The following is a 13,796-nucleotide window of genomic DNA, read 5'->3' on the forward strand; positions in this document are numbered from 1 at the left end:
TTTGGAGATATTTAAAGGAAATTGGAATCTGCTTCAGTCTAATTAAAGCTCCTGAGAGGAGTTTTTAGCTGATATGAAACAGGCTGAAATTTACTAGTGCCTCTCAATGACCTACAAAAGGTCCAAAAGATTATTTTCAGAATGATCATTTTAATGCCCAAATTGGCTGCTGTAGCCGAGGTATTAGCACACAGCTTTGCACTCACACAACCTCCTTTTCCATCTTTTATTTTTAAGGTTTGTTTTCATTTTGCATAACAAAGTAAATAGAGAAGTAAATAAGGGTGAAAAAGTGGAGAATGAGTCAGTAAATAAGCCTCAGGTTAGATCTGAATGTGGTCCGACCACGCAGAGGACTACAGCATCCATTCACATGAGCTTGGAGCCATTGTAATGGGCCTTAGAATCTATACTAAAACCTGGGATGCTCCTAAGTGTCTATTTCCTCATTTGGCTCAACAATCATTTAAATTGTGTTCAACCAACTAGTCTAAAGAGAAGAAAATACTTTTAAAAACAGTCAAATTGTGTTAGCCACACACACGCTAACTTAAGCAGCTAGCTCAGCCAGCCTAAGTTCCTCTTTGCAGATTAATATAATGCTTTGATATGCGGCCTCTTTTCACTTCTGTTGAGATGTTAAACATGAGTTCAACCCTAGAAAGCCTACATACCACTTTTTCTATTTATTACTTCAAAAAAACGGTCAAACCACGCTGTTCATGCTACATGCTAACTGCTAAGCTTCTCATATTTACGTACGGTGAACTGCCAGTGGAAAGCTCAGACAGGAAGGCAGCAGCCATTAACTGAAGCTACAGCGGTCTCTAGTGGCGGAGGCTCATTACCGTTTAAAAGAGAATTATAGACTGGGATTTCAAGCCTGTGTTTATAGGTAATTGGGCTAGCGATTTATAAATCTCACGCCGGCTAATTTGATAAATGAAGCTAACTGTTTAACCACAAACATCCCTAACTAATACTAAACAAATGTATATACTAAACATGTTTACTGCATAATCAATCCATATTTTTATTCCCATCCAAAGGCTTTTTGGATGTGAAAACTTGGGTATCATCTGCATAGCAGTGGAAGTCTATGGCATGCTTCCACATAATGTTACCTAAAGGAAGCATACACATCTTGAAAAGAAACAGTCCTAGCATAGAGCCTTGTGTAACTCAATAACTAGCTTTTGTGTTTACAGGAGACTTCTCATTAACATGTACAAACTGATTTAATCTGATGAGTTATTGCAAGTCTCTCACCTTGTGGAACTCCGTAGGTAACTTTGGTGTGTGATACGGTATGAGACAGTTTGCATAAGACACCCATTGGTCTCTAGATTTTCAGAAAGTTTTCTTGTTGGTGCATCTGTGCCTTCTGAATCACTACTAAAAAGAGAGAGGCGTCCTTTCTTTGTCCTTCAGTTTCTCCATTTATGCAACTCGGACGTGCAACTTCTTCAGTCCCAAATTTCTTCTTGTCCTCAAACTGAAAAGTCTAAATCTCCAGCATACTTCACCAGCTTTCTCCTTTCTCTGTCTCAGCATGTGCTTTGTGTTTTCTGGGTCACATGAAAAGCTCCTGTGTCTCCTCTAAGGCAGATTTTTGCAGAAACAGGTCCTTTTATTGTTTAAGTTGGACATTTTGTGCAGAAGTCTGCATGCAAGTTTTAAGTTAAGCAAATTTAAAAGTGAGCAGTGCGGAGTCAGAGTACAGTCAGAGCAAAACTAACAAAAAGCAAGAAAGTTTACACAGTGGATAAAAGTGAAATATTTGTGGTTTAAGCTGGAGGAAGGGAGGATTTCTTCAGAAGCAAGATGTCTTTTATGTTTCTTCTTCGCTGACTTTATTACTGTTAAGCCTCGCTGCCCTTGGATCCTCTTCCAACCTGTTCTCCCACTCCCTCCTCTCCTCCTTTAAAAACAAGATTACTGCTACCAAGAAGCAGATCTTGTGCAAACTCGCAATATCTTTCACCTTCACAATGTCTTAGTCATACCCAGGTAACTTTAGAGGCGGCTAGTGTTAATTTTTCTCGAGGTCTGGCTGTTGTGAGAGTACAGTACGAGGGTGTGCCTGCACAGAGAGGCTGACCACACAGAAACAGATGGATACTCACACACGGTAGCCAGATGGTGACAGACTTGGCTCACACTCCGGCCTTCGCTGCTCTGATTCCTCTTCATTTTTCTTCTACACACTCTCTGCTGTCCTCACCCTGATTCCCTCTGAAGCATACAACAAGCAGCACAGTTATTTAGTGTAGATTTATCCTTAGCCTGTAGATTGTAATTTGGCCTTAGCAGATCAGTCAGGAAAGTCAGTTGCTGATTAGTTAAAGCACTGACTAAACTGGTTCAGACTGACATGTTACAACAAAGGTTTGCAGAAGAGCATCTCTGACTCTGAATTATTCCACCTGATACTCATTCAAGCCATTCAGTTGCTTGATAAGAACCTAAACACATCATCCTGACCGTGTCTACATGCTTAAATGCACTGGTAGCTGCCACGTGATTGGCTGAGCAGACATTTGCTTAAATGAGCAGTTGAACAGGTGTACCTAATAAATCGGTCGGTGAGTGTGTAAATAAGGAAACTGATTTGGTGGCTAATAATTGATAGAGGATCATCAAATTTACTTCAGTCTCACGTCTTAGTGAAAAAGTAAAAATTATCCTAAGAAATCAGATTTTGAAGTAGTATTGTATCACAGGTTGAGTGCATCATTGCATCCCATGAAGAGGGATTTTACACATGCACTCTTGAAAATTAAAAAAAACTTTAGGGGCTATATCTGTTGAATTTTCCTGAATTGCTTTTCTGTGCTTGCTGGAAAAAGTGGGGCTTAAAGTTTTAACTAAAGATGAAAAAATAGAGACATTTTCAGGAATTTTGTGCATGTGTGAAAACAGCTAATGACTGCTGTTGATTGAATTTGCATCGGAAAATAAATTTTTTCCTGGTACTATTTAAAAACTTGTTTGTGTGGTAACTTTGAGGGTTTCTGTCTGTTTTAATTACAGTTAAATACCCTTCAAAATAAAAGGTATCACTCATAAATTTTTAACATTATATATTTATTCATAATATCAGTAATATGGCTCAGTACATGGGGAAAATTAAGCCTTATTCTCCTGGAAAAAGACAAATTAGATAAATTAAGTGATCATTAAGCAAGCACAGAGTTACTAAAAATTACTAAAAAAAAAATTACTCAAAATGTTCAATTTTAAAAACTTAAAAATGCGCAAGAACAAAAAATAATTTCAAAAAGCCATAAATATGCAAAAAAAATCCATATTAATTTTATAAATCATACACTTGCCAGAAAAATATAAATTTTAATTTAAAAAAGTTACAAATTTTCAAATAAATTCAATTTTAAAAAATCATAAATTTGCAAAAAGAAAAAAATGGAAGTATAAACAGTCATACATTAGCAAGAAAAAAGAAATTCAGTTTTAAAACATCATACATTTGAATGGAAAGAGTAAAAATTTTTAAGTTTCAAAATCCCAAAATTTACATTTAAAAAAATCCAAATTTTCTGTTTTAAATTCATAAATATGCAAAATAATAATAATAATAATAAAATTAAATAATAATAATACAATTTTAGGATGTCATAAATTTACAAGAAAAAAAGCCAAACAAAATTTAGTTTGAAGTTCAAAATTTTTTTTTTTTAAAGGAAATAGACCAAATTAAAAGATTGCTTAGTGGTTAGGCTCCGCCCCATATATACCGGCCTGGGTCCAAGATCAGTCTGTGGCTCCTTTCCTGCATGTCTCTCCCCCACTCTCTCATCCCAGTTTCCAAATCTATCCTCTGCTCTCTTCTATAATTAAAAGAAATTTAGAATTGAGTTGGAGCAAAAATTCAAGTATTTAATCTGCAAGCACTTGTGCAGTTGAGTCAGCACTCAACATGAGAAGAAATTGTGTTAATTTGTATCTATTTCTGTGTTTTCTGAGGCAGCATATAAAAGGGAATTTCTGCTATAGCCATCATAAAATGTACAGATAACACTGAGAGGCTGTATAGACCTGCAATCACAGGGATCACCACCTGCCTCTCCTATCTTCAGCTGTAAATGAGGCGAATGTTTTGACTACATGTGAAGCATGAACATGAGATGTGCTGATGAAGTCATAATCTAGTAGTGTGAAGGAATGCTTGCACTCATATACTAACGTACTACCTTCATTATAACTGAATGCATAATAGGTGTGCTGTCACTCAACAAGCTGACACTATTACCCTCAGGTGTTTAATATAAGGTTTGAATCTGTCTAATCTCTGGAGCAGAAGCTTTGTAATGTGACCTTAATACAAGGCTTGCTCTGCGCTGCTAGCATCGGATAAAGCTTCTCTATTTTACCTTGTGGTTTGTTGTGGTTGTTTTTTGGCACTCCCAGCTGAGCCTCGGCCTACGGCTCCTTATTAGACCCAAACCTGAAGCCTGGACCTTACAGGAGGGTCAAAGCTCAGCCGCTTGTTAAACCAGGAGAGGCTCATTTGAGGAAATAGCTTCAACAAGGCAGAAATTGTGCATCTCATTCTGGTTTCCTCTACCTTTTATCTAATCTTCCTTCTCCACCTCTGCTCTTTCCTCACAGCAACGCTCCCCTGGCAAAGTGCTGTTTGACCTGGTTTGCGTCCATCTCAATCTCTCAGAGGGAGACTACTTTGGACTGGAGTACCAAGACCACCGCAAGATGACGGTAGGAGACAGCCTAGAATTCAGCATCACCTTGTTTTGATTTACACCTGGACTGAGTTATTTCATGGCAGAGCAGCTGGTTGCAATAATGTGCACACTTGCTGTTCTTTCCATGGGTGTGCCGGTAGACTGCAGATGCTGAAAGAAACTGCATTACATCGCTATAGAGCCAGTTTTGAGGGAGAAAAGTCCATACTCAGGAGAGGAAAAATCCATCACTGTGCTTATTTTGATGCGTTCACACAGATACTCTCAGTGCAGTTAAAGCCTTAGGCAAAAGAGCAGCAGCTTTGAATCAGATCGATTGAAAAGATGAAGCAACACTGACGAAATACTGACAGCCCACAAACACAAGAAGATACACTTAAAAACAAGCAGCTATAAATCACATAGATAACCTGGCGTTACTTATCTTGTTTATGGAGGAGAGCACAGATTTTATGGCTGTGATAAACAACCAAGCTTTAAAATATACCCTGCTGTATGATGCAATTCATCACAGGCAGCAGTGATGGACTATTTTTCATGTTGATGTTACAACACTGCCATAAGGGACATGCTTACATTAATTTCATGGTATGCACTTGAGTAGTTTATGATGTGATTGGTGTTGTTTTGATCAAAAGTCATGCCTAAATCAACAGCATCATCAGTGATTTAGTTTTTAGAAATGCTCTCATTTTGTTTAATCTGTTATTTGCATTTTTTAATGAAGAAACATGATAGTTCCTCAGTATGCAGCCACACAGTTTGGCTGTTTCAAGAACGTACCCTACTGGCCTGCCAAGGTTGTGAAAATCTAGGGCTGCATGATTCATTCCAAAATGATATTCATGATAATTTGGACCAACACTGAGATTAATTTTAAGGACTTAAACGTTGATTCTACAATATATGTACTTAAATATTACTTTACTTATATCCAGGCAAAAATCTAGCCAGGTGTTTTTGGCCCACATCTGCCCCTAACAGCTGGCCTAACATGACCCAGCAATGATTTACAATATCCATACTCCTGCAAAAATATGAAAGACACGAGTGTGAAAAATATCTGTTTGTCCTCATGCAAAAATGCATTTGTTAAATAGTGACTTTAGGAACAGGTTTTTAATGTAAATATTTGGGACCATGATTAAAATAATTGTGCAGCTCTATTATTTAATATCAAATATTTTCTTTACATGGGATAGTGGCAAAAAGTGCTGACAAAAAATAACACGAGCAGTCGATTTCCAAGCTCCGTATTGGCATTAGGTAGAGAGAGACAGTCACTAGTGACAAACGAAATGCTGATACAGAGAAAAAACTTTTTTTTTTGTGATACCTGCCTCATTTTCATGCTTTAAATAGCTTTAAACAGCTTCAAGACTGTTCTCACCATCTCTCTCTCAAACATGCATGAACCGCATCGCTAGCAAACACAACTAGAAGCTAAATAGTAACACATTTCAGGACAGGGACATAAAAAGGCATTCCTGCTGTTTTCATGAACATTTATGATGCTGTCTGACTGTTTACTGATTCTGAGCGTGTACGATAAAAATATCAAACGTGCCAAAAATCCATTCCACCTGTTGGGAGTAGAGTCATGCAACTATAACAAATGTGTGTCTGAATCGCTGAAGTGTACACCTGACTAAAGGTCTGACTTGAGCACTTTTCACAAAAAAAATCATAAATTAACAAGGAAAATCTCTCAAAATATTCTATTTTAAAAAGTCAGAAAGTTGCAAAAAATATTAAAATTTTTCATTTTGAAAAAGTTGTAAATTAATAGAAAAAATCATAAATTGCAACAAAAAAAAACAAAAATTTGAAGTTAAAAAAGTCATACATTTGCAAGAGTTATAAAAACTAAATTTTCAAGTTTAAAAAGTCATACATTTACTAGAAATAAAATCCAAGAAAAAAATAAAAAAATTCACATTTTAAAAGCCATTAATTTGCAAGGATTTTTAAATTCAGTTTTGAAAATCACAAATTTGCAAGAAAAATTAAAGATTTTCAAGTTTCAAAATCCAAAAATGTCCATGAAAAAAACAAAATTTTCTGTTTCTGAAAGTCATAAATATGCAAGAACAAAATATCTAAATTTTCCATTTTAAGATATCAGTTATCAGAATGTCTACATGAACTTCCTCTGGATTACTGATTACCTTTAAGTGGAAATATGTTATTTTTAGCATACGTTATCCATCAAAAATTGTGTTTATTTTACCTTTTATTTTTGTTGACAACATGTCCAATTATAGCATGTGTTCAGTTATTCCATAACCAGTTTTGCTGTCCAGAAGCTCATATTTCGTTGCCATATTTTCAAAAGAGGCATTGATATTATTTCCTTGGCATGTCAAAGAGACAACAACCACAATCATTTTGACTGTGAAAACTGAGCGGAAGTGTTCAGTTTTTAATATGTACTCATTAAATTGTGCTCTTTTCTCCATAGGTGTGGCTGGACCTGCTGAAGCCGACACTGAAGCAGATCAGACGTGAGTATTTTACACCTACATTCATTCCTTTTACCCTGTAAAACGCTGGTGTTAAACTCATAAATTAGCAGTTTTCCCCTCAGTGGTCCACAAGCCTCAATTCTGTAATTCAAAATAGCCGTCTTGTCCTTGCCTGAAGGATAACTTGCCTCTTCTCTCCCCTTCTTCTTTCCTCCCTCAGGGCCTAAAAACACCATCGTCCGCTTCGTGGTGAAGTTCTTCCCTCCTGACCACACACAGCTCATGGAGGAGCTGACTCGGTAGGCGCTGAAACCACACCTATCTGAGGGGGGAGGTCTGAAATCTAAAGACATGTTGGTTTTCAGTCCTTCAGGAGGATTTTTACAGCTGTGAGGAGAAAGCAGAGGCTTCCTTATGACATGTTTGCAACTTGTTTTGTGTTCTTGGTCAGCCACGTTTATTTATAGCACATTCATGTACACACATGTTACACCAAACAGGGTTGTTTTTGTCCTGCCTGGACCTAGATAATAAATTTTGTGAGTCAGGGCACATTAAACATGTCGTGTTTGAACCCAACTCTCAGACCACTTGTTGCATCTTGAATGTTAGGAATTAGCTCGTTTTGGTCATGTACGTTTCCACCTTTAATCCTTTACAGATCCGCATTTAGGAGAGCAAATTCACAACAGTCAGTCAGAAAACAAATAGAGACATGATTTGACCTTCTACATTTTCCCATGATGCTTCAGTTTCCTCTTGAATGCCCAGCTGGATTCACTTGAGATGGAGCCAAGCAGGAAGCAAGCAGAAAGCCTCTCTTATAATAGATCTCTTGAGATTGAATGAAGTCTAGAAGTTACAATCCTTAAGATGTTTGTAGAAGGGAGCCTATTTATACATTTGACAGTAAGGATGTCAAAATTTATTAATCGGTTTCTCCTCTATTCGTCAGCACAAACACTAAAAAAAGAATAAATAAACAACCGAAACAACTGTAAAATTGATCCAAAATAAGAGTCCAGCTTCAAACTATGATTATATTGTCCCACCACTTTTGTACACATTATATTCTTTTCATTATTGTCCTTTTGCCTCTCAGACATCCATTTTACTCCTCTGATGTCATATGTTGTCTCACATTGAGCCAGCTGACTCCAGCATTAAACAGGATGTGGGCACACAGCCTTTATTTCCTTTGTTTGGCCTGCATAGCGTTTCTGCGTTTCCTTTGATGGGTGATGGCGGCACAGACGGACCATTTATGCACACAGACGGATGTTAGAAAGATTTCTTTGAAGATACCAGGCTGAATTAGTCTTTTATTAAGACTTTGCATGATTAAGTTAGGCTCTTATTTTTATTTTGGAGCCACTTTATTTCCACTAACCATGCAGTACCTGCTTTAACAGAGCGTCTTCCCAGAGCTTAAATTAGTATGATGTATTTCGGTTCATGTTGGTGCAGCGTTCTTAAAGAGAAAATGACTCCAGGCTGAAATTTAAAGACATAAAATCTGACCAAACCTCATTAACTTTAAAAGAGATAATCATGCAGCATAACAAGGTTAATAACACTGCTCTGGACCATTAATCTCACCCTCATATAAACACACAAATGCAATCTGATGTATAATGTGCAGCCAGTCCTCTATTTGCCCTTAAACAGTATAAAAATAGCAGCTAAATGAGTCAAACTCTCCGTTTTTCCTCCTCTAGGTATCTCTTCGCCCTGCAGATCAAACGTGACCTGGCCTGCGGTCGCCTCATCTGTAACGACACCAGCGCCGCCCTCATGGTCTCTCACATCATCCAGTGTAAGTGCGGCGCATTTGAGTTAATAGCAGGAGACGTTTGCACACAAGTCATGTCAATGAGATCATTTTGCATGCCTATTGCAAAAGCATTGCAAAACTTGAACTTAAACTTGCAAAGAGACACAAAAAGTTTCTGTTTTGTCCACCATGTTATGGGAATTGATGCTATATCTTTCTTTTCGGACAACATAGACTAAAAATCATCTCGGTGTGGTGCAGAACATTGCTAGTAAGCCAAACTTAAAGCTACTACGGGGATTTTTTTTTTAACTAGACATGAAACAAACTGAAAAAGTATTGATATACCATTACAACCTGCAAAAGCAAAAGAGACCAGCAACAACAAGATTCATTGTTTCTATATAGTTATTTTTTATGCTTTAAATCAGTGCCGGTGGGTAGGTGTCAGTGTGTTCAGCAGCAGCCTACCAAACAGAAATTTTCAACATTTTCCACTATTGTGTTAAAGATTTGCCCGTTAAAAAGAAGATCTTTACACATGGACAAGAAAAATTAAGCAAGTTCAATAAAAGATGTACTACTTTGTCCACAGAGGGCAGCAAAGTCAACACAAACGGAAAGGTTTCTCACAGGAGCTTTAAGTTGATTTCCTTGCTTCATTTTCTTCTTCCCTGAGCTGTGGTGTAATGTTCAAAGTAAATCGAGTAGTACAGTACAGTTTCAGTTTTCAAAAGTTTCTTCAGGTTAGCTGCTCTGACAGGTAGCAGAGAAAATCTAGAAACATCAAATAATGGCCTGGTTTGAATGTGTATACCTTATCCTCTGGCTGCAGGGCTGTGTGCAAGCACAGAGGGAGCACAGGACTGCGAAGTAGCAAGATGCCACTAATGTCTAAATCAAATTAAACTTTGACTCAGTGGTTGAAGCGGGCGCCTGTTTGCAGAGGATGTGATCCTCTCTGCACTGGTCGTGGGATCAATTCCTGGTTCCTGTCTCTTCACAGCTGTCCTGTTTGAGTAGGGGCGAAGGAGCCCAAAAATGATCTTAAAAAAAGAAAAATAACTTGTGATGGCTTAAAGTGGATGTAGTGTTGCCCCAAAGGAGGTCATTTTTACAGTTTTGTTTAATGAAAAATCATACCAGTGTGTCTTTTTAAATCTGCAATTTAACATTTTTTTGCAATTCAGATCAAGAACTGCATGATTAGACTAAAGGTTGACTATATGTAATGTCATGTTTTGGGCATATTATTTAATAGTATCAAAGTTCTAAACTGTTAAAAATAAAATATAAATGTAATGCTATTGCACTTCACTTGTTCTAGCATATTTGCATCCTATCAGCTTTCAGTTTTGCCTGTGTGCTCTCTAGTGGTCTTAGATTTTGCTCTTAGCTAATCATAAATGAAGAAAACTTTGCTGAATGTCAGAATCTTTTTAAAAACTACGTTTGCAGTTCAATTTTTTTCTAAAGATTGGTTGATTCATGAGGCCATTTCTTAGCTTAATAAGCATCAAACCCCTGGTACATAATCAGGCTGAAATAGCCAGCATTAAGATGATTAGATTAGATTTACATTATGGTCCTTAGAGGGGAAATGTGCCTCAGGCAACAGTATAAACAGCCAACCCTGCAATGCACATACTGTAGTCAAGCTACTGCCTAGAGGCTATGTACCTCTGTGGAGTTACAATTGCGGGACAGTGAAAGTAAAATCTGTACAGTTTGTTTTTGCAGTCACATGCAAGGGATGAACATGAGCCCTTATGACCTTAAAATTGTAGGTGGTTTATCCTTGAGTCAGAGTGGATATTTGTGGAAAGTTCAGTGAAAATCCCTCCCAGTGATCTTGAGCTATCAGGCTTACAAGCAAGAGATGGATATTAACCTCAGTGACCTTGACATTTGAGCTCCGACCAGGTCATCCTTGAATCAGAGTGGACATTTTTGCAAAGTTTAAAGGAAGTCTGAGAAATTGTGTCCACAAGAATTCTCCTAAAAGAAAGGGATGAACATGATGCTCAATTACTTTGACTTTTGACCTCAAAAATTTAATCAACATAGAGTCAGAGTGGACGTTTAAAAAAATTAACACAAGACAGGCCACCTTAAAAACACATGAAGATTTCCTCATGGGCAATCAAAAAGTTTCCATGTCTGGGAGGGCTTCATACTCAAAGATCCAACTTAAAAGAAAAAGGGCTGAATGCTTCTCTTATGTGCAAGACCATAAATCACCCAGCACACTAACACATGACGGATCCTCCCTACGGGGGTATTTTAGCAGCTCTTACTGTACTGAGCTGTGTCTTTAGTTCAAGTTTTAGTTCAGAATGTGCTGAGTGTTTGTCAAAGAGAGCACAGATTCACTGCAAAGCTGGCTTTAAATATCACAAGAGGGAAGAGCAGCGTGTAAGTTCTGATGGGTAGTTTGCATTCAGCTCACTTTTGCATCACTGATGAGACCTTAATCCTAATTCTTGCTGCTGCGTCCATGCTCTGCATCTGTATTTCCTCTGTGACATGATGCATGATAACTGAATTAAATGCACCTGCCCGTTATGTGACCTGTTATTATTCTACACCATATGTGCAGAGATGTGGGCTTATTTATGGATTCAATTCAGTCGTGCTGACAGTGGCAGGGGCTGCAGCACAGCATGCTTAAGACTATCACTCGGTTGCTATGGAAACCGCCACTGCTGCCGGGCCTGTTTGTGCACCTGCGGGTGGTACACGATGATTGTTGCTGGATTTGGACAGATGGAGTCCCACGCATCACTACACTTGATGTAATCTACAGTAGAAGGCGAAACACAAAAATAAACTGTTGATTTCTTTTTGTTGTGTTTGCTTTCTTTGTTTTCACTCCAAATAAATAATGAATTCCCCCGCCTCTTTGTTTTCCTGCGATAGCTGAGATCGGGGATTTCGACGAGACCCAGAGCTGGCAGCACCTCCTGCACAATAAATACCTGCCCGACCAGGACGCCATCAGAGATAAGATCACCGACTGCCACCGCAAGCATGTGTGAGTTATCACACTCAAGTTCACACATGCTTTCTATATATGCTCTATACCGTTTTTACAAAGTTAAACAAGAAGGGTTTTTCTGCTTTGTACTCACAGAAACAGCATCTTAAAGTGTATGTTGATATAGGCTTCTTTGGGCGTGTGCAATACTACTCAAATTTTCAAAGATTTCTTGAAGGCATTTCAAAATCACCATTTGCCAGTCAAAAATGCATGTTTCCTGTTTTTTATTTTGGCATAAAAGCCCAACAAAATGAAAAAAATGAAAAACACACTTTTAACTGCACAGTGCACATCACCACAGACACCCACTGTGAACCATGGTGTTGGCAGCATCATGCTGTGGGGATGCTTCTCCGCAGCCTGCCCTGGAAGGCTTGTAAATGTAGAGTGTGAAATCAATGTGTCAAATATGAGAGGGCAATCCTATTCAGTCTGCAAGAGTGCTACAGTTTGTGAGAGGACTTATTTTCCAGTGAGACAATGACCCAACGCATACAGAGAAAGCTGCACAGAAATGGTTGAAAACCAGGTAAATGTTCTGGAGTGACCGAGTCAAAGCCCAGACCTCAATCCAATAGAGGATTTGTAGCTGGACATGAAAAAGGCTGTTCACACCTGAGCAGGGGGGGGATTATATTTATGTTTGTCTCCTTTTTTTTGATAGAGCCATACCTTATTTGCTCACATCAGGGTTATTGATTTAGTCCATATGTCCTCAGTCAGTTTTGCCAAATTTGAATATTTCTGAAATTATACCATAGCAGCCTCCTGACATTATTGGCCTTAGCGACATTGTAGTAATTGATGACTTTATTACCCAAATAGAAACCCTCAAAGTTCAGAGAATTTCAGTTTTGAATACCTTATTTAAGTTTTATGAATATCATTACAAACGATAAGGGCAGTTCTGCTCTCTAGAGTGATCATGTCCCTGTTTTTGTGGAAACAAATCCTGAGACTGAGTGGTTGTAGATTAGAAAACACAGGTAGCAACGTCATTAAACACTATTGCAGAGTGTTATGTACTTCAAAAAAATGTAAAAAGTATAACCTATGATATTTTTCACCTTAAAAGGACAAAGCAGGATTTTTAAAGTAAAGCTCTGTGGTTTTAGGCTGAAACTAGAGATGAGTAAAGTGGTCTGGTTTTGTGTTCCAGTTGACTTAAAGCTAGCGCTCACTCTGTGCCTTCCTGTTGATCGATTCTTCACACATTCACTACGTATTTACAGCATTTTGAAAGTGAGGATCCAACTCATTATGCACGGTTGAAATACAAGCATAAGGTATGTGGTGTCAGTTTCTGACATCTCCAGTCACAAGATGGGAGAATTTCTTTGGTTTAAGACACTGAATTATGTTTATAACATTTTTTTTAATGTCACAGAGCAGATCCTTGCTCTGAAAAGTCTCTTTATTATGTTTATCTTTCTGGCCATCAGATCTGGGCTGTTTTTAGTGTCTGGTTGATTTTTTGGGGGGGGTTAATCACTAAAGACTCCTTCTTTACCATTAACCGCTATTCATTTTTATTAATGCAGCAATGTTGCCAAATTTTGACCTGTTTTCATCACTTTTCCCACCAATTTTAACACAGTTGCCATTTTTGCCATTTTTCTGCCTGTCTTTGCCACTTCTAAACCAATTCTTGCCACTTTCTGCCTATAGTTGCATCCATTGTCCCATTATTGCCACTATTAATCACTTGTTACACTTATTTTAACCACATTTCACTTTTCGATATGCCCATTTTTCTGTCTCGTTAACCTATTTTTTTGACAGTTTGAACCAATTTT

General features: G+C 37.9%; 1 protein-coding gene across 1 annotated transcript in view; it reads left to right on the forward strand.

Annotated features, from left to right (window-relative positions):
* The window catches only part of LOC121506083 (FERM, ARHGEF and pleckstrin domain-containing protein 1-like), an 81,200-nt gene that overhangs the window by 39,917 nt on the left and 27,487 nt on the right, over nt 1-13,796 (forward strand). The window contains exons 3-7 of the mRNA XM_041781605.1: nt 4,630-4,734; nt 7,183-7,225; nt 7,407-7,485; nt 8,905-9,002; nt 11,880-11,994. Coding sequence (XP_041637539.1) covers nt 4,630-4,734; nt 7,183-7,225; nt 7,407-7,485; nt 8,905-9,002; nt 11,880-11,994 — 440 coding nt within the window. The remainder of the gene's footprint in view (nt 1-4,629; nt 4,735-7,182; nt 7,226-7,406; nt 7,486-8,904; nt 9,003-11,879; nt 11,995-13,796) is intronic.

This window comes from Cheilinus undulatus, linkage group 24 (genome assembly GCF_018320785.1).
Source record: "Cheilinus undulatus linkage group 24, ASM1832078v1, whole genome shotgun sequence".
NCBI classification, from domain to species: Eukaryota; Metazoa; Chordata; class Actinopteri; order Labriformes; family Labridae; genus Cheilinus; species Cheilinus undulatus.